The following is a 20,565-nucleotide window of genomic DNA, read 5'->3' as shown; positions in this document are numbered from 1 at the left end:
TGGGGCCGGGGGCCCATCGAGGGCCGGTGGTGAGAGAAGGCAGCTGCTCCACGCCGGCGGGCACCGGCTGCACCCAGCCAGGCGCCGGGCACGCCCCGCCCCATCACCCTTGGCCAGCTGGGAGTCCCTGGGGCAAGCGGGCATATTCCATGCCAGGCCCAATCGGTGTTGGGGGTCACTTGGGTCAAGCCGGGGGGAGCAGTGTGTCCTCAGGAGTCCTGGGCTCTTCCCTCCTGCTGCCCCAGTGGGGCTGTGCTGGCCCTGCCCAGGCACGCTGCACCCCCGAGAGCCCCTGCGGCCACCCTTGCACTAAGTGGCGGCCCCAGGGCACCGGGACAGGCTGGCGCGGAGGACGTGGGCCCCAGGGGTGGGGACAACCACGATCCTGTAGTGCAGCGCGGGCACCCCTGTGGCCCTGCAGCCCGGCGCCCCCATCCCCCTAGACTCCCAGCCCTCCGCACTCCCGTCCCCTGCACCCCCGTCCCTCCGTGTCCCTGCACCCCCGCGCCCCGTCCCCTACACAGCCCCGTCCACCCTCAGCGCAGCCCCTCACGCCGAGCGCGCCCCGCCCCGCCCGCTCCGCAGAGACCACGCCCATTGTCCGGCTCACCCGCCCTCTTGCCACGCCCACTGCGGCCAAAGGCCACGCCCCCTCCGCAGCTCTCCGCCAATGGGAGGCGCGCACGCGCGCGGCTCCACCCACAGGCGCGCGGCCGCCGTGCGCCGTCTCCACGGAGAGAGGCGCGTCCCGCCGCGCGCATGCGCCATGGAGCGGGGAGGCGGCTGCGCTGTGGGGTGCGGCTCAGGCCGCGGGCAGCGAGACCCCGTGGGGTAACCCCGGGTGGGGAGAGTCGGGGCAGGGCCTGTGGAGCCTTAGGGGCCGGGGGGAATGAGAAAATGGTGGGTCCGGCCTGTGGGGAGGTCGGAGCAGGGAGGGGGCAGAGCCCAGGTATGAGGGTGGGAATGGTGTTGCTTCTGGAGGTCGAGGGGACAAAAGGAAGTTAGGGAGGGGGAGACCCCTTCAGATGACAGACCCAGCAGCAGGCACTGCTTCTGTCCCCCAGACGGAGAGAAATCCCTTGTCCCTTGCCTCGGTGTGGGGGTGACACAGAGGACCCGGGGTCAAGACCCTGCCCGTGGTGGTGGGGGCTGAGGATGTGGTTGGAATTGGGGGATGTGCCCCGCTGCCTTTCTTCAGGGTCTGTTCCCATCTGCAGGGGGACTCTGACAAGCCATGTGGCTCCCAGATGGCATGGGGACAGGCCACTGTGCAGGGTCCGAGGTTATCAGCCTGTGCCCGAGGTGCCTGTGGAGAGGCTCCCGTGCCACAGTGAGACGCTGACAACCACCGCCAAGAGGCTCCAGGAGATGTCAGGCACAGCCGAGCCGCCCCAGGATGTATCAGACACAGATGAGCTGCCTACTGAGGCCCTACCAGTTCTGCCCAGCACGGTGCCATCCCCAGAGACTGGGAAGGATCCCTCTGGGATAAAGCTGCCTCCCTGGCTTGGAAAGTGGGGGACTCGCCCCGAGAAGGAGTCCACCACCGCAGTGCCGGGGCTGCCCCCCACCCCACCCACGCCTGCAGAGAAGCCCAGCCAGTCGGTGCCCCAGCGGAGCTGCGTGAGCCGCAACTGGCAGAAGGAGGTAACTCCATAAGGGAGAATGCCCCTCAAAGCTGGCCCCGTCGTGTCTCACATGCTGATCTTGTGAAGCTCCCTGCTCCTGGGCAGACCCCTCTCTTTAAATAGCCACCCGGATGACCTTCAGCCCAGCGGGATAGATAAGGGATGAAACTCAATAGCACAAAAGGCACAGGCAGGCATGTGGGGAGTAACAGTAAGGCAAGAAGGGAGCTGGGATCTCGCTGCTGGGGAGCAGGAGCTGTGTATCGTGGCCCATCACAGTGGTGTGGGGATGCCTGCTTGGGCAAGCCATGCTGGGGGGCACCTGATGGGCCAAGCTGTGCCACAGCCTGGGGACTCATTGGGTTGTTCAAGTGCTGTAAGAGTGCTTGCCCAGGGGCAGTCTGTGCACCCAGATGCTTGGGACAGCCATACAAGGCTGGCTGACCTCCACCAGGCAGGTCAGCCTTGACCAAGCTGTGTCCCTGCTCTGGCTTTGCCAGGTTTCTGGCCAGAAAGACCATAACCCCTCTTTGCAGGTTATGCCTCTGGGGCTATCAAAAGCCTAAAAGCCAGGAGCAGGTATGGGGCAGTGCAGCTTGGCTCCTGCCCCCTTCCACAGCCCCCACTGTCCATCCCCAGACACTTGTGGACCCCCTGGACTCTCGGAAGGATTTGGGCTGTGAGGACTTCCAGCGTGGCTACCATGGACTACCGATCCACCAGTTCCTGTCCTCACTCACTGACAGCTCTGCCTCGAAGTACTGCCCACCTACCAGGGTCCTGCTGCTGGGGCAAGGTGAGGCTGAACCCCCCCAAGCCACGTGCACCCCGAAAAGGCAGCAGGGGAATCTTAGCTGTGAGGCTGATGGCACCTTCCCCTCTGCAGGGCAGCGGAAGGCCACACTGGCATCCATGCTCTATGAGAAATACAGGCAAGCCTGCATCCCTGCGTGATGACCACCCCAGAGAAGGGGACCTGGGGGGGCAAGGATCCCAGAGCTGAGGGGTGTGGGGTCTGCTCTGACTGCAGTAAGGAGACGGAGGAGGAAATCCATCCCCGCCCGAGGCGCATGAAATCTGTCTCCACCACGCACCAGGACTTCCGTGCCATGGGCTTCCAGTCCACACCCCAGCCCATCACTCAGGTACAGGCAGTAGACATCCCCCCCCTCAGCTTGCAGCAGCCTCCAGGGAGGCCACGAGGCTCCCGTGTCCTGCCGAGCATGCCATCCCCCCACCCACATTTTGCTTCCACTGCAGCCTCACAACTACTTAACAGAGCAGCCAACCAGCTTCTGGCTGGAGCAAGCCCGTGGACAGCTGGTAAGCCCCCCACCACCCTGCCCTGCCAGCACCCTGGGGGTCTCAGCTGCTGACAGAGACCTCTCCAATTCTCTCCTCTCCAGGGTGTCACCAGCCTCTTCGGCAGAAACATTCCCTTCAAGAAGAATGCAGCCTTCTCCACTCCCATTACCATGTACCTAGGGCATCCTGAGCCTTTCAACCTCTCTGACCCCTACGACCCCCTGAGCAGCCAGCTCCAGCCCCACAAGCAATAAAAAACAAGGGGACACAGGTGGTCCCAGCATCCTTGCCCACCCCAAGGCCATCCTCAAGCTGGATGTTTGGAGAGGGAGCACTGTGTCCCTGGGATCTCAAATCCCATGGGACCATGAAGCAAAATGGGAAACCCTTCAGCCCCATTGCAATTTCCTGTTGACCCAAAATACGTGGCAGCCCGAAGACTTCCTCCTTGGGCATGGAGGGAAAGCCCCTGGCACAGCCCCATCCCCTGGGACACGTCCCCTCCCAGCGCACGCAGCGGGTGACAGCAGCCGCTGTTCCAGTCCCCAGGCACAGGTGTGTTCCAGTAAGAGGCGGCAGCGGGGCGGCCAGAGCATGAGCTCAGAGGAACGCACTGCAGCCCTCACGCCAAAGCAAACTCCGCCACGGCAGCCCTGCCTTCCCAGCACCGCCCAAGCCCTCAACAGCCGCTGCTGCGACCGCCCGGCACTGGCTCCCCATGCCCACACCGCGGCCCTGTGCCGCAGACAGACCCCCGGGATACGATCTCTTCGGATGTTTCAGGCAGCTGTCCCCAGCCCAGGCTGAGTTCCATACTGTGGTCCCCCCTGGCCTCCCTCCCCACTTGGCATGCTGGGGCAGAGCGAGGTAGAGGTCATGGGACAGACGGATCTGGGGAAGTTTGTATTTCAACAAAATAGTTGCAGCGAGTCCTATATTTACACCTGGAGGAAGGGTGGGTATTTACATGACCCGGTGGGGTTATATACAGGAGAGGGGGAGACTGGGGAGGGGGGGAGCTGCGGCATTGAAGCCTGACCTGGCCAAGGAGTCAGTCTTGGCAGGAATCCCCATTTCCCCCCACCCCAGGGAGGGGTTGACATGAGCACAACTTCTGCTGGGGTCCAGGTACTGAAAAGAGACGGCAAAGTGCCCTGTGGGGCAGCCAGGCCCCGGAGAAGCTCAGAGCCAGCTGAGCCACAGGGGAGAGGGCAGGGGTGGCAGACCTCAGAGGGTGGGGGGGATACAAGGTCCCTCAGGCTGGATCAGGGCTGGTTACCCCACTCCAGCAGAGGCTGTGGGAAAGGTGGGCTTTGCTGGTGCTGATGGAGGAGGGCAGACGGTGCTGTGGCCGCTACCCCACCTTGCCCAGGCCCTGCTGAAGCAGGGGGGCTGCAGAGGCGGTGGTGGATGCAGTGATGGGAGGGGGGTGCCGGTGCATCCTGGGGCACCGGAAAACACTGGTGGCTTCATTGAGCTGGGGGCTCTGCCACAGCCACTGGGCTCAGATGACTTAAGGGTCTTTCCTCTCGCCCAGCAGCCAGTATGTCCGCATCTTTCCCTTGCCCTGGAGGCAGAGGTGAGCAGTTTAGACCCTGCCTGCCCCTGGAACTGCTTCTTGGGTGTCATCCCCTGCATTGAGGGCAACAAGGGGTCCCAGCCCCAACCCACCTCCCCATCACATTCCCCTGTGGTAGGAAGGGCTGGTACCCCACTGGCGTCCCTGTGCCCTCACCTTCATCTCTACATCCCCACGCAGCTCCAGCTCAAAGCAGCCAAACTCATCCAGGACTTCTTTGGTGGCAGATGAGACATGGATCTTCAGGGCTGGGGAGCACAGAGGGGCAAGAGAGACACGGCTGGGTGCCGTGGGAGCAGGACACACCCTGTGGCTCTGGACCCCAGCTGCCAGCCCCATGGCTTACCCTGGCCATTGGATTCCATGCGGGACGCAGTGTTCACTGTGTCCCCGAAGAGGCAGTACCGCGGCATCTTCAGACCCACCACTCCGGCGCACACAGGACCTGCAGGCACAGACGCGCTCAGGGATGCTGTAGGGTGGGTGGCTGGGTGGGCGAGCACCCTCCAGCTGGGTGGCATGGGGGCTCACCGGTGTGTATGCCGATGCGCAGGTGGAGCTGGTCGTTGGGACGGTGACGGATCTTGAAGGTTTTGACAGCCTCAAGCAGGGCCAGGGCCATGCGGACAATCTCACGGGCATGCAGCTTCCCATTGCGCACCGGCAGCCCCGAGACCACCATGTAGGCATCCCCAATGGTCTCCACCTGTGGGGGCAGGGGGAGCAGGTCCAACCTGGGCTCCTTGCTGCCTGCCTCACTTTGGGGGGCTGTGCTTGCTCACCACCGCACTCACCTTGTAGACATCAAAATTGTCAATGATGGCATCAAAGCAAGTGTAGAGATCGTTCAGCAGCATCACGACCTGGATGGAACAAGGGTGTGTGGGCGGCTGGGAGTGGGTATGTTCCCCCAACTCCAGGGACGGCACTGGCAGGGTGTGAGACCCCCACCACAGAGGCGCTGCCCCCCAAGCCCTGCTCTCACCTGCATGGGAGTGCTCTCTGCCGAGAGGGCAGTAAAGCCCACTATGTCACTGAAGTAGATGGTGACACTGTCGAAAGCCTCAGCCCGCACTGTCTCTCCACGCTTCAGCTGCTCTGCCACAGAGCTGGCAAGGATGGTGGTGAGCCATCACCACTAAACCCCCTGTTCCCCCTGCAACCCTTGCCCCACACCAGCATGGGAAGGGACCCCATGCTTGCATGGCAGTGGGTGCATGCTGAACCCATGCCAACCCTCAGACCCACACCCGCCCCCCCCTCTCCCCCTCTCACTGGGGCAGAATCTGGTAGAGGAGGTTCTCTGCCTTGCGCTTTTCCTCCAGGTAGGCCTGTGTCCTCTCTTCCACCAGCTTCTCCAGGTTGTTGGCATACTGCTCCATGCGTGACAGCAGGTTGTCCAGGATGCTGGTGCTTCCCTCCCTGCCGGGGTGCAGTCAGCTGGCACTGCAGGAAGAGGTGCCCCCCAACCACCACCACCATGGCTGTCCCCACTCCCACCCAGGGCCACTGTCACTGCACACCAACCACCCACTTGTTGAATCTACGGATGAAGATCTTGATCTGACTGAAGTCAGGGCGCTCGGCCGGCTCCTGCGCCCAGCAGCGTTCCATCAGCACTGCCAGCTCCTCAGTGTGCACCCCAATGTCAATGGACGGGCGGAAGAAGGGCTTCTGGCTGTTACGCACCTTCTGCACAATCTCTGCCGAGGCGTGGCCAACAGTGAGCACCAGATCTCCATGGTGGGGCGAGACCTCCACACACGTCCCCCCACCCTCACCTTTGGGGCTCAAGTCCATGCCCTCGATGTAGAAGGGGCCGTTGCGCAGAGCGACCTCCTGCACGATGATGCCGAAGCTGTAGACATCAGCTTTCTGCATGCCTGGGGTGGGCAGGTGCCCCTTCTGCAGCAGCTCTGGGGCTGTCCATAGCTTCTCTGGTGGGACAAAGCAATGGAGAAGTGAGACAAGGCCACCCCATCCCCCTGGTCCCCCCAGGCAGGCACTCACTGGCATACAGTGCATGCGTGTCCTCGTTGTCGCTGGGCGAGCGGAAGCTGGCCAGGCCGTAGTCGGTGATCTTCAGCACAAAGCGACTGTCCACCACGCAGTTGGATGACTTGAGGCTGCCATGATGACCAATGATGCTGTTGTGCAGGAAGGCCATTCCCTGGGACAGATGGATGCAGTGAAGCTCGTATCTCTCAGGCACCTCCCCCAGCCCCTCGCACCCCTCAGCTGGGTACCTTGACAATGTCATTGATGAGGGAGTAGCGAAACATCCAGTCCAGGTTGATGCTCTCGTTCTCCAGGACATCCTGAGGTAGCACATTGAGTGGACCCCACCAAGCACCCAGGGCATGGTGACAGTAGCCTCACCAAGTGCCCAACTGTGGGGGTCTGCAGCACCCACCCCCACCCCTCCACTGGCCTCTGACGCCCGCTTGGACAGCTCAGCTGTGAGCCTTGTAGGGAGGGCTCAGGTGGCCACCAGCATCCACAGCCCTGTCCACAACGCCCAGCCCAACTGGGTCACCAGGAATGTCTAAGTGTCACCCGCAGTGTCCCCAAGCCCTGCTACCTGCAAGCTGCCCCGTGGGCAGTACTCAGTGATGATGCAGATGTTGGGGGGGTCGATGCACGCCCCGATGAAGCGAGTCAAGTGGTTGAACTGGATGTCCCGCATCTGCAGGTGCAAGCGGACCCAAGACAGTCTTGAGGTCAAAGGGGATGAACTACTGCTCCTACTACCCTCCCACACTCCCAGGACCAGTTCCTGCACCCCCAAGCAGGCTGCCCACCCCAGCCCAGACCCCAAACCTACATGTTTTAGCTCGAAGAGCACCTGCCGTGTCAACTCGATGCGCTTTTTGTTGATGTGCTTAATGGCCACAACGTTGCCCTGGGGTGTTTGGGAAGGGGAAAAGGTCAATGCCCACTGGGTAAATTTGCAAAGGGGAGGAAAGTGCCAACATCCTGCAGGATGGGGGTGCAGCCAAGGGGGAGCACAACAGAGCTGGGGCATTTCAGGGGGAGGGCTCAGCTCCCTGCCTGCTGCACTGACCTTGAAGTGGCCGGTGTTGGCGAAGATCTGGTACTTGCCATGGGTGGTCATCAGGGAGCCATAGCTGGAGCCACGCTGTGGGAAGGAGGGGAATAGAGACAGGAACCCTCGGGTGGAGGGGTGGCCTGCGGCAATGTAGCAGGGCGGGGACATCCAAGAATGTGTGGGGGATGGTGCAGGATGGGCTCTAAAGGGTCAGGATAAGCTCTGTATGCTCTGTAGCAAAGGCAAAGACTCTGGGATGGGGCATGGTGCACTGCATGGAGTGTAGGACATGGATAAGGTACGTCTGTGTAGGTAATGGAGGGCAACACAGGGGCTTGATGAAGTATGGTGCTGCATCGGGGATTGGGGGCTGTGTAGAGGATGGATCTATAGTGGCTCTGCAGGGGATGGAAAGTCATGCCAGGGATGAATGGAGTGTGTCTCCACTGGGAATGGAGAACTCTGTAAGGATCAAGAGCTGTGCTAAGCAGAGATGCAGGGGGGCTGTGGCTCTGTAGGAAACAGAGGGCTGTTACATGGGAGGTAATCATGTGGGTGTCGTGCAGGGAGGGAAGGCAGCACAGGGGCAGGGTGGTGCCCCAGGGATGGCTCCTCTCACCAGGGACAAGGTGAGCCGGCTGCCCGCTGCCTTGTGGTACCGCTCAGGACTTCCAAACTGCAGCTCATCCCAGCGGATCCTCCAGAGCATGCTGGCAAGCTCCTTCTCCAGCATCAGCTTCCTGGGGGACACAGAGGGGTCAGGCCCCCATCTGCCCTGCCCTGCCTGTCCCCCCACCAGACAGAGGTTCCCCTAGTCCTGACTGACCTGAAGATGAGGAAGCTGGAGATACCAAACATGACAAAGGTGAGGCCAGTGCCCAAAGCCACGATGGCCAGCATGGAGAGGGGAGCTGCAGACAGGAGAGGATGTCAGGGTGGTCCAACTGGCTATGATGGCCAGGCTGAAATGCACTCATAGGGAAGGGTTCTTGGGTCCAAGTGATGTAGGGACCCAGGACACCCACTTTTTTCACAGGAGGGGTCATCCACATCAAAGACACAGGGAGGGTTGTCCAAGGGGGGAGCCCCCTTCACCCAGGGGATGGGTCGTCCCAGCCAGTGGATTTGCTTCTCCACACCCGAGTAGTGTCCCACCACCTAAGGAAAAGAGAGATAAGGCCACCCCCAGCCCCCACCATCCTATCCCCCAGCCCCAGCCAGAGGGAACCTGGTGCTGGCCCCCACCTCATACTGCCCGGTCTTGGGGTCGCTCATGGCCCATAGGTTGAAGTCAGTGTCTCGGTCATTGTTGCTGTCCATGCTCACAAGCCCTGTCACACCTGTGGGAGAATTAAGACCCAGGTGGGACAGGGACTGAGTTCCACTGCCCCCACGGCACCCACAGCCCAGCTTCCCCCATCCCAGTGTTACCCTGGAACTTGCGGTCCCGCATCTTCTCGATGATGTGGGTGGCATTTTTCTTGGAGCCGCCCTCGCGCAGAGTCTCATTCAGCACCATGGCGTACAGCAGCATCCCATCATAGAAACACCCCGCCACCAGGTTCATCTGCCAGGAGGAATCTGAGCACACCCACAGCCACGCACACAGGAGCACCCCAGAACCTTCACAGCAGGACCACGCACCCACCCACGGCCCCATAACCACACTGGGGACAACATGCACCCTGCAGGGATGGCAGTGCTTGTGGCTGTTCCCACCAGGGATAACCCCTCTGGCACTACCTGTGGCTGTGTCCCACCCTCTGCAACCTGGTGACGTGCCTCAGACCCATGAGAAGGGGCCCCATCACCCCAGCGTGCAGGGGGACTCACTCACCAGGGAGTAGTTGAGCTGCACCCCAAACTTCTGCTTAGCTCGCAGGATGAGTTGGGTTTGGAAATGCTGGTACTCGGGGTTTTGGGGCTCATAGTAGGTGATCACCAGCACCATCTGCAACCGAGCACAGCACTCTGTTTCACACAGTGGGGCCAGGCTGGTGAGGTTTCTGTCCCCAGGCAGGTGGGCCCAGCTCACCTGGAAAGCCTCGCGCAGCCCTGAATCCTGGCCTGGGCTCTCCTGCCAGGGCTTGAAGGCGTCACGGGCAGAGTCTCCCCGCAGGCTCTCCCCGAAGACGTCCAGGTAGAAGAAGACATAGTCACCATTGGTGAGGTTCTCCTGCTGCGCCAACTGCATGATCTGCCGCAGCATCTCCGGTGGCCCGCAGAGATACACCACTGCCAGAGAGAAGCAGGGGCTTCAGGGAGGCAGGGACACCCCACTGCACCCTGGGCACACAGCCAGCAATGGGGCAGATGGGGCAGAGCAGCCCCGGGAGCACTCGGTGGCTGTGGGGGGATGGAGCAGGCAGATGGGGCAGTGCTTGGCTCACGCCTCCCTGTGCCCCGTAGCCAGACCCACAGCCCTTGCTGGCACAGACCCACTCTTGCCCCATCAATCACCTGGGGCTGAAGGGGGAGAGGAGAACAGGGGAAAACTTGCTGCAAATCATGAGGTGGATGCTGCAGGCACCGACCCCACACACCCTGATACAGCAAAAACCAGCCAGGGGATCTCTCCCCCCTGCATCAGCTTCCCGGCTGCTCCATGCCAGCCCCAGCCACGGAATCGGGGGGCTAGGAGAGGCACTGGAGCCGTGCACCGGAGGTCCCTGGGGAACCCGAGCTGTGGAATGGGACAAACCCATGTTTGGGTTCGTGGCCGGCTGTCCGTGCGGCAGGAATGCGCAGGTTCCCAGATTCCAGCACCTTCGGCGGCCACTGGCGCTAATTGGAAACAGAGCATCTCGCCGGTGTGACCCACACGGCAAGGGGGTGCCCGGGCCCCGTCGGGCTGTCCCGCCTGCCCCCACCCTCTTCTGGGGGCTCGGTCAGCTCTCATGGGATGTCAACCCGAGCGCTGTGTGGGGCCGGCACGCCGCTCGCACAGGGCATCACAGGCTGTGGGGACGGGCCCCATAGAGTGTCCGAACCCCCCCGAGCAGGGGCCCTCCGTGCCCTTGCTGAGGATCCTGACACTGCCTCCTCCCTCCCCCCGGAAAACCAGGGCCCCCGCTCCAGCCAGTCTGGCTGGGAAGCCGGGATTGAGCAACGGAGGAGGCGGCGGCAGCGGGTGCTGGAGGAATGTCACGCTTGGGCGCTGGCCCCGGCACACAGCTCTTCTGCATGGGGCCCAGCGCCCCGGCTGGACCCGGGGAGTGGGGGGGCTGGGGACAGCAAGGAAGCCTCGCACTCTGGGAAGGGGTCTCTGCTGCTGGAAGGCACCCAGCGACACAGGCACCCCGCTATGTGGGCAGCAGGGCTGGAAGGGTCACCCATGGGGGCAGTGAGGAAGCCCACACGTGGGAGAAGAGACCCAGCACAGCCACCTTGGGCACAGGGAATCCACAGCAATGTGGGGAGCTGCTCCTGGGCACGGGGGAGAGGGAAATCGCAGCACCGTGGGCTGTGTGTGAGCAAAAGCCTGTTCCACGGTTTGAAATGGTTCCCTCTGAATGCTGCAGTACTTCAAATAAACACTCTTGGCTTCCCCACTTTGCTAGTCCTGCCCCAAGAAATGTACTGTCCCCCAGTTTCTCATCCAGGATGGGCAGCTCAGCACCTCCCCAACATGCAGAGCCTAAGGGTCCCCCCCAAGGACACAGATGGGACCCTCCCCATCCCACTGCAGGCGCCAAGAAAAGGGAGCCACAGGGGCTGGGGAGCCACAACAGCTGGTGGCAGATGGTGGGACACTGCAGGCAGCCAGCCCCTGCGGCGGCAGCGAAAGCCTGCCTGGTCAAAGGCCACCAAGCAAGGGGATGGATGGCGCCCAGACGGCTCCCCGGGGACAGGTCGCATGAGCTGTGCAGAAGCAAGGGTCAGTGCTTGGGGGTCTCCCTGAGGCAGGCAGCTGCCTCCAGCTGGCATCTTCCTGCATGGCCAGCAGTGCCTTAGGGGGCTCACGCCCCCCCCAGGGGCTAGCAAATGGCCAAATGCAGCCTCAGCATCACCCAGGACAAGGGGAATTAAGTTCTGCAAGGCTGGAGTGCATCCAGCACCCTGACATTTATTTAGGGGGCATCTCTGGTGTAGGTGGCAGAGTGCCAGGCCCCAGCGAAGGGGCAGGACCACGAGCATGCAGATGAGGTGGCAGAACACTGCTTGACCCCTGTATGATGGAAGATAACCCTAAAGTGAGGGCAAATCCTGGGTTCGGGCAGCAAATCCCAGTTTTGAGCAGCCTCACCAGCACAGGGCACTGCAGCGCAGAGACCATCGCACTGGCCAAGTGCCGTTCCATGCCCAGGGGGAGTGCGAGGATGAGGACCAAATGCACTCCCCTCCAGCAGCACCACCCAGCCACCTCCCCTGGCAGGGGACCTGAGCTTTTTGCAGGCAGATGCTCCGGTAATTCCCTCAACCACAGCTCTAATTATATCAGTGCTTTTGCAAATGGCAGGAGAGACGTGGGCCCCTGCACGTCGCCCAGGCTTTGGTGAGAGGGGCGATCCCACCCCCCCTCGTGCCCGTTCATTAGACCTGTGAATGTCAAGAACCACCAGTGTTAGGGATGCACAGGGGGCAGGGAAGCAGCTTTCTCCAGGAAATGTTTATCAAACTCCTGCCCGTGACTTGGGAGAAGGAAGGTGACGCCAAGAGGGGTGATACGTGATGTTATTGCAGGGCACGGACATGGATGCAGCTGAAGATCCTGCTTCCCTCTCCACGCCATGCCATGCAGGGGTCCCAACCCCTGGGACAGCCTTGCAGGTCCCCACTCCCTGCCCCACACACTTGGGTTAGGAAAGGACCTAGCACCAGCTTTGCTGGCCTGAGCACCCGTACCCGTGGGCCAAGCACGCAGCTCCACTCAGCCCCACACCCTGGCGCCATCTCTGAGCTGTGGCCAGAGAGGCCCAGACCCTCTCCACATCTCTGCCCATGGCAGGGGGAATGGAACTAAATGATATTTAAGGTCCCTGCCAACCCAAGCCTTTCCACGACTGTGACTATGACCCCAGCTTAGAAAGCCCTCAGGTCTCTGCCCATGCCTGGCCTTCTCCCCCAGCAACCACAACCTCCTGCCCGCACCAGGAGGGATTGATTCCTGTTGGGGTGATTTACAGCACGAAGAGGGAAATGTTGATGGGAATCACTGATTTCAGCCTTTCTCCCTGCAGAGTCCTTTGCCCCCATCCCATAAGAAGCTCCAAACGCCACGGCTGGTGATGGCACATGCAGGAGCTTCCACCCCAGAGGGGCAGCCAGAGAATGCTCACTCCACGGACTCAGCTTCACTGGCCTCAGTCCTGACGGGAACCCAGTCCAGCACCCCAAAGCACCACACCCCGCCTCCCCCCTGCAGCCTGGTCCTGCCCAGCCTTGGACACGAGTCCTGCTGGCCCATCTGGCTCCACTTATCCCGGCTAGATGTCCTTCCTAATGACACAGCATCTCAGAATCCATTAAGAAGCACTGCGGAGTGGCTGACTCCGGGATCAATACACCCTGCTCATCAATAATGAAAGAGCATCAGGCTGCCCTTGCTCTCCAGCTGCCTCCGTAAGCCCCTCCATTTCCTCCCGCTCCCAATATAGCTGCTCTCCTGGGGCACTCGCAAGGCACCAAATTGATTTATCCCTCCATCAGCAGGGTGGGGCCATCACAGCCCCATCCCAGGGGTGCAGCAGGGACAGGCACAGGCCAGGTACCCAGGTGCCAGTCTGGGGGGCTCTGCCTGACCATGGCACAGCCACCTAGGTATGTTGGCACCGTGGTTCTCTGGGCATGTAACCACAGCTGATGGCATCCTTCAGAGAGCTACATCCACTCCATCACCTTCGGCCTCCAAGGACGTGCCTGGGTCACCCCGATCCTGCTAAGACAGAAGGTGGGGTGGCCCCACAGGGTACCCTTCATAGCATGTGTTCCATGAAGGTGGGGGTCTGCCCCAGCTCTTGCTGGCAAAGGTTGACCAGGCTGGGGGCCTGGGAGAGAGACAATATGCCCCCTCCTCCTGCTGCATTCTGGCCCCTCCACTGGCACAGGGTTTGGCCCGGGGGGCTCAGGTCCTGTCTTGTCACCTGTGAACTCACCTCCTGTGCAGGTCCCGCTGCTCTTCCAGCCCCACTGTGAGAAAATGTGCTCAAGTCTCACTGCACCCCACACAGAACCCATTTTGCCCACCCATCCCTGTGCCCCACATGGGTCCCACTGTGCCCTCAGCCCATCCTCATGCCCCACACGGGTCCCACTGTGCCTCCAGCCCCTCCTTGTGCTCCACAGGGGTCTATCCCACTCTTCCTCTGGCCCTTTGCCATGCCCCACCACAGGTCTCACTCACTCTGCCCACCCCCCGCTGGACCCCACGTGAGTCCCAGCAGATCCTTGGTCCCTTGCCATGCCTCACATGGGCGCCATTTTGCTCTCGACCCTTCACAGGTCCCAGTGTCCCATCACCCTCATGGTGCCCCGCAAAGGTGCCAGCGTCTCCTTGGACTGTTGCTGCGCCCCACATGATCACACTGTATCCCCATCCTCTTGCTGCGCCCCATATGTATCTCACTGCCCTCTCTGACAGTTGCTGTGCCCTGTGTGGATCTCCATTGCCCCCTAACCCCTTGATGTGCCCCAAACAGGTCCCACTGCTGCCCCGGTCCCTTTTTGTGCCCCACATGTGTCCCACTGTGTTCCCAGTCCTTTGCTGTGTCCTGTAGAGGTCCCACTGCATCCCCATCCCCTCTCTGTGCCCCAGATGGGTCCTGCCGCTCCCTTAACCCCTTGCTGTACCCTACGAGTTGTCCACAGAACCCCTTGCTGCACCCCGTCCTTCCCCCTGCTGTGTCCCAGACGGGTCCAATGGTCCCCCCCGACCCCCACACGGATCCCACCGCACCCTCAGCCCCTCGCTGTGCCCCACGGAGGATACTGCCTCCTCCCTCGGAGCCCTACGCAGATCTCCCGAGGGGAGCCCCCTCTGCTTTCCCTTCCACCTCCCACCCCCACACCACCGCCCCCGCTCCCCGGGCCCTCAGCCCCATCCCACCCGTGGTCATCGTGCCCCCCCACACCCCACGCCGCGCCACCCCACGCACCGCGCCCGTTGGCTTTGATGAAGTGGACGGCGGTGTGGGGGCCGCCCTCCTCGGGGGAGTAGATGTGGACGGTGACGGTGAGGTTGTTGCCATCCTGCAGCTCCTGGTAGACACCCTCGACGGTGAAGTAGTAGGGTCGGTCGTCGGTCTTGCGGTCCACGTAGAGGAGCACGGCGCGGGCGCTCCAGTTGAAGTGCGCGTGGAGGTGGGAGACGAAGGCGCCCAGTTTGGGTGCCGAGGGCCCGGTGCGCACCGTCGTGCTGTAGTGCTCCCGTTTGCGGCTGAAACCCGCGGCCACCGCCCCGCCGGTGATGAGGGGCAGCCGCCAGTGAGAGGCGAAGCGCCCCACGGACGCGGCGGGGTACACGCAGCCCGGCCCGAACAGCACGTCGGGGTCGTGGTAGAGCTTCAGGTCCACGGCGTTGAGCGGTGCCACGTACTCGGAGCAGGCGCCCTCCAGCTCCGAGCTCATGAACTCGACGCGCACCGAGAAGGGCCGCGGCAGCAGGGGCGGCTCGCCCCGCTCCAGCGCTTCCAGCGCCAGGCTCAGCGCCGGACCCACGCGCGGCCAAGCCCACGCGTAGCTCACGTTGCGCTCCGGCAGCACCACCGCCACCGTCAAGTTGGCGGGCGCCCCGTCGGGGGTTGCCGCCCGCCGCCCCGCGCCCGTCGGTACCGGCAGCAGCAGCAGCGCCAGCAGCGGCAGCGGCAGCGGCGGAGCCATGGGCCGCGCTGGCTCCTCCGCCCCGGCCGCCGCCCGCCGCTCCGGCGCCCCCGCCGCGCCCCCGCCCCGCCGACCGCCACCGACCGCCCTCCCCCGGGGGGGCGGCGCCGCCGGTCCCCGCCCGGCCGGACGGGCACGGGGATGGGCGGCACCGCGGCGGGGCGGGGGGCGGTGTCCCCGGAGAGGGGGGGCCGGGGTGGGGCTAGCGGGGAGGGGGGCGCTGGTTGGGGTGGTGGGGGGGGTGGCGGGGTGCTCGCCGTCTCTGGCTTCCAGGTTGGCGAAGTGCTGTGGGGTACCCAGCGGGGGCTTAGGGAGAGCGGTCCCCACGTCCGGCGGCCCCTAGCAAGCAGGAATTGAGGAGGGGGTGCCTGTGTTTTCGGGGATCGAGGAGGGGAGGTAGGGAGGAGCATCCGCGTTCGGGGTGTTCCCAGTGGGTGGGGAACCGAGGGAGGTGTACTTGGATTCTGCTGAGGTGCGGTGAGGGGGAATTGGAGAAGAGGGCACCGGTTTGAGGCAGGGACTGGGCTGCTCGGCTTCTGGATGGAGGGGTTGGGGACGGGCTCGGGGGTCCCCCTCGGAGGATTAAAGGACGGAAGTCCTCAGAGCCGGCGGCTCCCAGTGGTCAGGGATTGAGGAGGGGGTACGTGGGATCTAGGGGGTCCGTGAGGGGAACTGGGGAGGGAGCATTAGGGTTTGGAGTGTCCCCAGTGGGTGGGCGATTGAGAAAGTACCTGGGTTCGGAGAGGTGCAGTGAGGGAGCACCCAGGCTCTAGGGTCCGCCACTGAGTAGGGACTGGGGAGGAGATGTCTCATGCTGGGGGTCCCCAGGGTTTGGGGAAGACAGTGGGGTGCAGGGGATGTGTGTGATGGGGCAAAGGGGTACCATGGGGAGGGGTGCGAGGATGTGAAGGGATACATGGCTATGGGGTACAGCCCGCTGAAAGGGGAGGGGATATATGCTGGGTGTGGGTGTCCTCACAAGGGATTTTTGGGAGGTCTTAGGCTGTGGGATACAAGAGGAATCAGGCTCTGAGAAGGGGCTGCCCGGGATCTGTGTGCCTCCTTCGTGGGGACTTCCAGTGCCTTGGGCGTGGGTGTCTCCCCTTGGGGAAGGGGAGGAGGTTGGAGAGGTCCTCGGGGATTTGGGAGGCAGGGAGGCACCTGAGGAGTTGGACCCTGAGAACTGGGATGCCCTGAGGATCCAGACGTCCCTGGAACTCAGTGTATCCCCCCAATAATGGAGGGTACGCTGGGACCCGTGCCACAGGGACCCGGCCGACACAAGACCTGACGGGGCAGGGGAAGAGGAGGGCAGGGGACGGCAGGGGCTGGATGCAACGGGCACGTCACCACTGCAGGTTTTGGGGGTCCAGCCCCTGTGCTATGGGACATTGGCCTGTGGGGGGGTGGGGTAGGAGGGTGGACGCCTTTGAGGGGAGAACAGGGGAGCGCTCGGGGTGCAAGGTCTGGCTATGGGGAGATGAGCCTTGCACAAGCCCCCAAGACACCGTGGGGCCGGGATAACGCGGGCAGAGCGGGGCTGCTGGTCCTCCCGGGGATTTGGGAAGGACCTAAGGGGATGTCATGGGCTGCCATGGAGGGACCCCCCGGCCCGGGGGGACACAGACGTGCCGTGCGTTTGTTTGCAGGGCGCCTCGGTGGGACAAGGGGGGCTCGGCGAGGGCAGCATGCCTATGGTGCATTCCTGGGATTCCCAGCCTGCTGCCTGCTCCCATCGGGCGGGGGTGGGGGGCGATAGAGACTGGAGGGGGGCGTTGGGGGTGGTGCCAGCCCCTGCCCCACGGCTCAGAGCTGTGTGGGTGGGATGCTTGCGGGTGGGAGCACAGAGGGAGCGCACTGGCTGCACGGTGGCCCCTGCAAGGTCCTGTGTAGTTCAGATGCCTGAGGGATGCTGCGCTGAGAGGCGGACAGGGCGTCTCTGTCCCCTCCCGGGATTTTGGGGTACCCACGAGAACAGAGCAGCACCCTGGGCATGGCACCGCAGGGTGCCCCGGCATGGGTCCTTCCACCTCTGGGGTTGCCAGGAATCACAGTCCCTCTCACTGTCCCTACCATTCACACTGCAGGTGTCCCCACCACGAGTGACACGTGCCTCTCGTCGTGGGGTCACGGAGCTCGGCCCACCCAGCCCGGCAAAACCCGAGACGAGGGGTTGGATTGCCGGCTATAAATAGCTCCGTCCGGTGGGGCACGGAGCTGGCAGCGGTGGCTAAGCCGAAGGACAGTGAAATCCAACCGACAGTGATTACATCCAGAAATGAGAAGCTGGAAGGATCTGGAAGAGCTTTTCTGTGGAGTGTGAGACTGGGCATGGTGGGGTGGTGATGGTCCCACTGGAGACCGTAGTGCCTGCGGAATCACCCCTGCTCACGGGGCCCAGATGGTGGCAGACCCTGCATCATCCGGGTGACCCCAGCCCAGCCCTGTGGCCCCTGTCTTGAGCCTCCGGTGGCCCAGGTCGGGGGCAAAGGGGACACAGAAAGGCTGGCAGCAGACTGAGTGGGAAAAGCCTCCGCCTCCACCTCTCCGGGAGGTGGTGCTGCTCCCGCGGGACCTGCGGCAGGCGGGATGCAGCCAGCGGAGGAATGGCTGTGGTAAAACAAAACAGAGATATGGGGAAGAAAAGCAGAGGGGGCGGAGGGAGCGAGGGAGGAGCCGGTGGGGACTCGCTGCTGCAGGGATGGGGTGCGTGGGATGCCCGTGACGGGGATGTGGGTGCGGGGGCACCCCGTGTGTGCGCGGGTGAGCCGGCAGAGGGGGCCCGGTCACCGCCCCGGTACCGCACACGCCTCACAGACACCGCACAGACACACGGGCCAGACACACACCATATACACCCCATACACATACCAGACACACGCCATATACACCCCACACCTCATACACACCCCACACACCCCCCATAGACACTGCACACACCGTACACACACCATATACACCCCATACACACACCATACACACACCCCCCACACACTGCACTCACCATACACACCCCATACACATACCAGACACACACCATATATACTCCACACTTCATATACACCCCATACACACACCAGACACACGCCATATATACACCAGACACACACCATATACACCCCACACCTCATATACACCCCATACACACCCCACACACCCCCCATACACACATACGTACACCATACACACCCCATACACACCCCATACGCACATACACACACCATACACACCCCATACACACACCCCCCACACACTGCACACACCATACACGTGTTGTTATGTATAGCACCATAACACCGTGGTGTTATACACACACCATACACACATCACACACACCCCATACACAGACCACACACAGATCACACACTCACCATACACTCACCATGACACACAGACGTGTGATACCTTAGGGTTTCTCTAACTCCATTGCACCTTCCCTGCCACGGTCTCACATTGAATTCTGCTGACATCCCACACCTTGGGATGACAGTCTTCCCTTGCACTGAGCTGCACCCAGCACCCTGGTCCTGGTGGTCTGTAGTGGTCCATGGCCATCTGTGGTGGTCCATGGGAATCCACGGTGACCTATTGTGGTGATGCATCCCCCCTGCTTTTCCAGGCTGCACTGAGATCTGAGAAATGCTTGTTAGGCCTCAGCCTTGAAAAACAGCACCTGAGCTCAGCTCTTCTTCAGCTCATCAGAAATACTGCCTGTTTCCATGAACTGCTGCTGTCTATAGAGCTCCTGGGGTTTTTTATGAACAGCCTTGGAAGCTGTTTTTTCCTCCCTGATGGGCAGAACATCCCTCTTCTGGGATACTCAAAGAAAGTGGCGACCCAAACTGTGGCCAGGATGAAACATTGTTATGACTAAAGCCCACTCTCTTGCAATCCTATAAACAGTGGTGCAAAATGAGACTCTTGGAACTCTCCTGGATCGTGGTGGGTTGCGACCCCTCTGTGTGGCGCCTCTCAGAGCCAGCAAACTCAAGTCTGCTGTACTCGGAGGATCGCCAAACAACAATGGATCCTGGGCTGATACCCTCACTCCTTAAGGCTCAAGCCTTTGCCCCTTGAGCAGATGGCAAAACCATCTGGAGTGAGTATTTCACTGACCTCTGAGGGGAATTTTTCATAGGTACCTTGCTTGCACTGACTTTCTGTCTGTGTGCATGTCCCTACGCATATGCTATAGCAAGTCTGGGGGAAATGCTACTCTCTTAGATGCTTAAGTACCTCAGTCTAAGTAAGTTAGGTCTGTAAGTAAGGCTAAGTCAGAAGTTATTAGCTAAGTTAAATGCTGTTGTTCTTTTCCTAAGTTGTTAAGTTTAAATTACACAGGTTGGATGCTGTTAAGTGTTATTCCTCTGTTAATTGGTTAAGTTGTAAGTTAAGTAGTGTTAAGTGTGACTGCTGTTGAGCTTTTAGGCCATATTCCTTTTTATCCTTGCCCTCACTGTCCTTTTGTCACACACACCTAAACACACACACACACACATGCACAAACACAACCCTAGATGGTTTTCGGTTCATTTCTCTTTTAATTGCCTGGATTTTGTTTGTTGTTGCTTTTTTTCTCCTCAGTGTGCCTTAACTGTCTACCAAGTTGTAGAGTGGATCTTGCCAATGAACCCCCCACACACCCCACACACCATACACACCATACACACACCCCACACACACCACACACACACCAGACACACACCATATACACTCCACACCCCATACACACCATACACACCTCATTGTTGTGCTGCTGCTTAATATTAAATCTGTTTTATGCTGATACCCTTGCTGGTGATTTTTTAAGTGACCTCAAACACTTGTTCATGACACCAATGCTGGTCCTAGGACTGCACCAGATCATGATGGGCACCAAGGTCACAGCCCTGGGGGGCTCACGTTCCTGGGGTTCCAATCTTCTTTCCCATGTTCCCCTGGCAAGCATAACCAAGTCCCTGGTCCCCTGAGCTGACAGTTGTTTTTCCACCTCCCAGTGTGCAGCAGCACAAGGCCATGGGCTGCAGGGCCCTGCCAGTCTCCTTCACCTCCACACCGAGAGTGGAGCCAGAAACCTGCCAGCCTCAGGAGGTGGCTGTAAAGAGCGTGGCAGGCACCACAAGTGAGTGCCTGTAGCATGGCTGTCACTACCAGGGCCAGGTGAAGGAGTCGTGCAGATGCTGCTG

General features: G+C 61.5%; 2 protein-coding genes across 3 annotated transcripts; one reads left to right on the top strand and one right to left on the bottom strand.

The window, feature by feature from the left end:
* Window positions 1-764: 764 nt before the first annotated feature.
* Window positions 765-3,232, top strand: SPAG8 (sperm associated antigen 8). The gene is made up of 7 exons (XM_048292343.1): window positions 765-831; window positions 1,218-1,647; window positions 2,268-2,424; window positions 2,515-2,560; window positions 2,659-2,773; window positions 2,889-2,951; window positions 3,035-3,232. Exons 1-7 carry the CDS (start codon window positions 767-769, stop codon window positions 3,185-3,187), a joined length of 1,029 nt encoding a protein of 342 aa, XP_048148300.1. The 5' UTR covers window positions 765-766; the 3' UTR covers window positions 3,188-3,232.
* A 591-nt stretch (window positions 3,233-3,823) lies between these two features.
* On the bottom strand, window positions 3,824-15,398 carry NPR2 (natriuretic peptide receptor 2). Of its 2 annotated transcripts, none has more exons than XM_048292341.1 (22): window positions 14,656-15,398; window positions 9,597-9,796; window positions 9,399-9,512; window positions 8,993-9,128; window positions 8,807-8,901; window positions 8,587-8,719; window positions 8,388-8,472; window positions 8,181-8,301; window positions 7,577-7,651; window positions 7,337-7,414; window positions 7,094-7,198; window positions 6,759-6,830; window positions 6,523-6,682; window positions 6,294-6,449; window positions 6,047-6,215; window positions 5,788-5,937; window positions 5,498-5,621; window positions 5,307-5,375; window positions 5,044-5,218; window positions 4,859-4,957; window positions 4,669-4,760; window positions 3,824-4,500 (listed from the first exon to the last, which is right to left on the bottom strand). In XM_048292341.1, the coding sequence occupies exons 1-22, from the start codon at window positions 15,377-15,379 to the stop codon at window positions 4,447-4,449; spliced, it is 3,186 nt and encodes a 1,061-aa protein (XP_048148298.1). In that variant the 5' UTR covers window positions 15,380-15,398; the 3' UTR covers window positions 3,824-4,446. The 2 variants fall into 2 exon arrangements, with proteins under 2 accessions (XP_048148298.1, XP_048148299.1); XM_048292342.1 differs by having other exon boundaries at window positions 5,788-5,934.
* Window positions 15,399-20,565: the final 5,167 nt, after the last annotated feature.

The sequence above is a fragment of the Corvus hawaiiensis genome, chromosome Z, assembly GCF_020740725.1.
Source record: "Corvus hawaiiensis isolate bCorHaw1 chromosome Z, bCorHaw1.pri.cur, whole genome shotgun sequence".
Classification (NCBI taxonomy): domain Eukaryota; kingdom Metazoa; phylum Chordata; class Aves; order Passeriformes; family Corvidae; genus Corvus; species Corvus hawaiiensis.
The sequence above is the reverse complement of the archived record's forward strand: the minus strand, read 5'-3'. Positions and strand labels throughout refer to the sequence as shown.

What these genes read in the sequence shown, in the direction of transcription:
- NPR2 (XM_048292341.1), bottom strand. Translation starts at nt 15,379, where the DNA reads ATGGCTCCGCCGCTGCCGCTGCCGCTGCTGGCGCTGCTGCTGCTGCCG. An exon ending in CATCAAAGCCAACGGGCGCG is followed by an intron (nt 9,797 to 14,655) that starts GTGCGTGGGGTG and finishes TCTCTCTGGCAG; the next exon opens with TGGTGTATCTCTGCGGGCCA. An exon ending in CCAAGACCGGGCAGTATGAG is followed by an intron (nt 8,720 to 8,806) that starts GTGGGGGCCAGC and finishes TCTTTTCCTTAG; the next exon opens with GTGGTGGGACACTACTCGGG.
- SPAG8 (XM_048292343.1), top strand. Translation starts at nt 767, where the DNA reads ATGGAGCGGGGAGGCGGCTGCGCTGTGGGGTGCGGCTCAGGCCGCGGG. An exon ending in ATGCTCTATGAGAAATACAG is followed by an intron (nt 2,561 to 2,658) that starts GCAAGCCTGCAT and finishes CTCTGACTGCAG; the next exon opens with TAAGGAGACGGAGGAGGAAA. An exon ending in AGCAAGCCCGTGGACAGCTG is followed by an intron (nt 2,952 to 3,034) that starts GTAAGCCCCCCA and finishes TCTCCTCTCCAG; the next exon opens with GGTGTCACCAGCCTCTTCGG.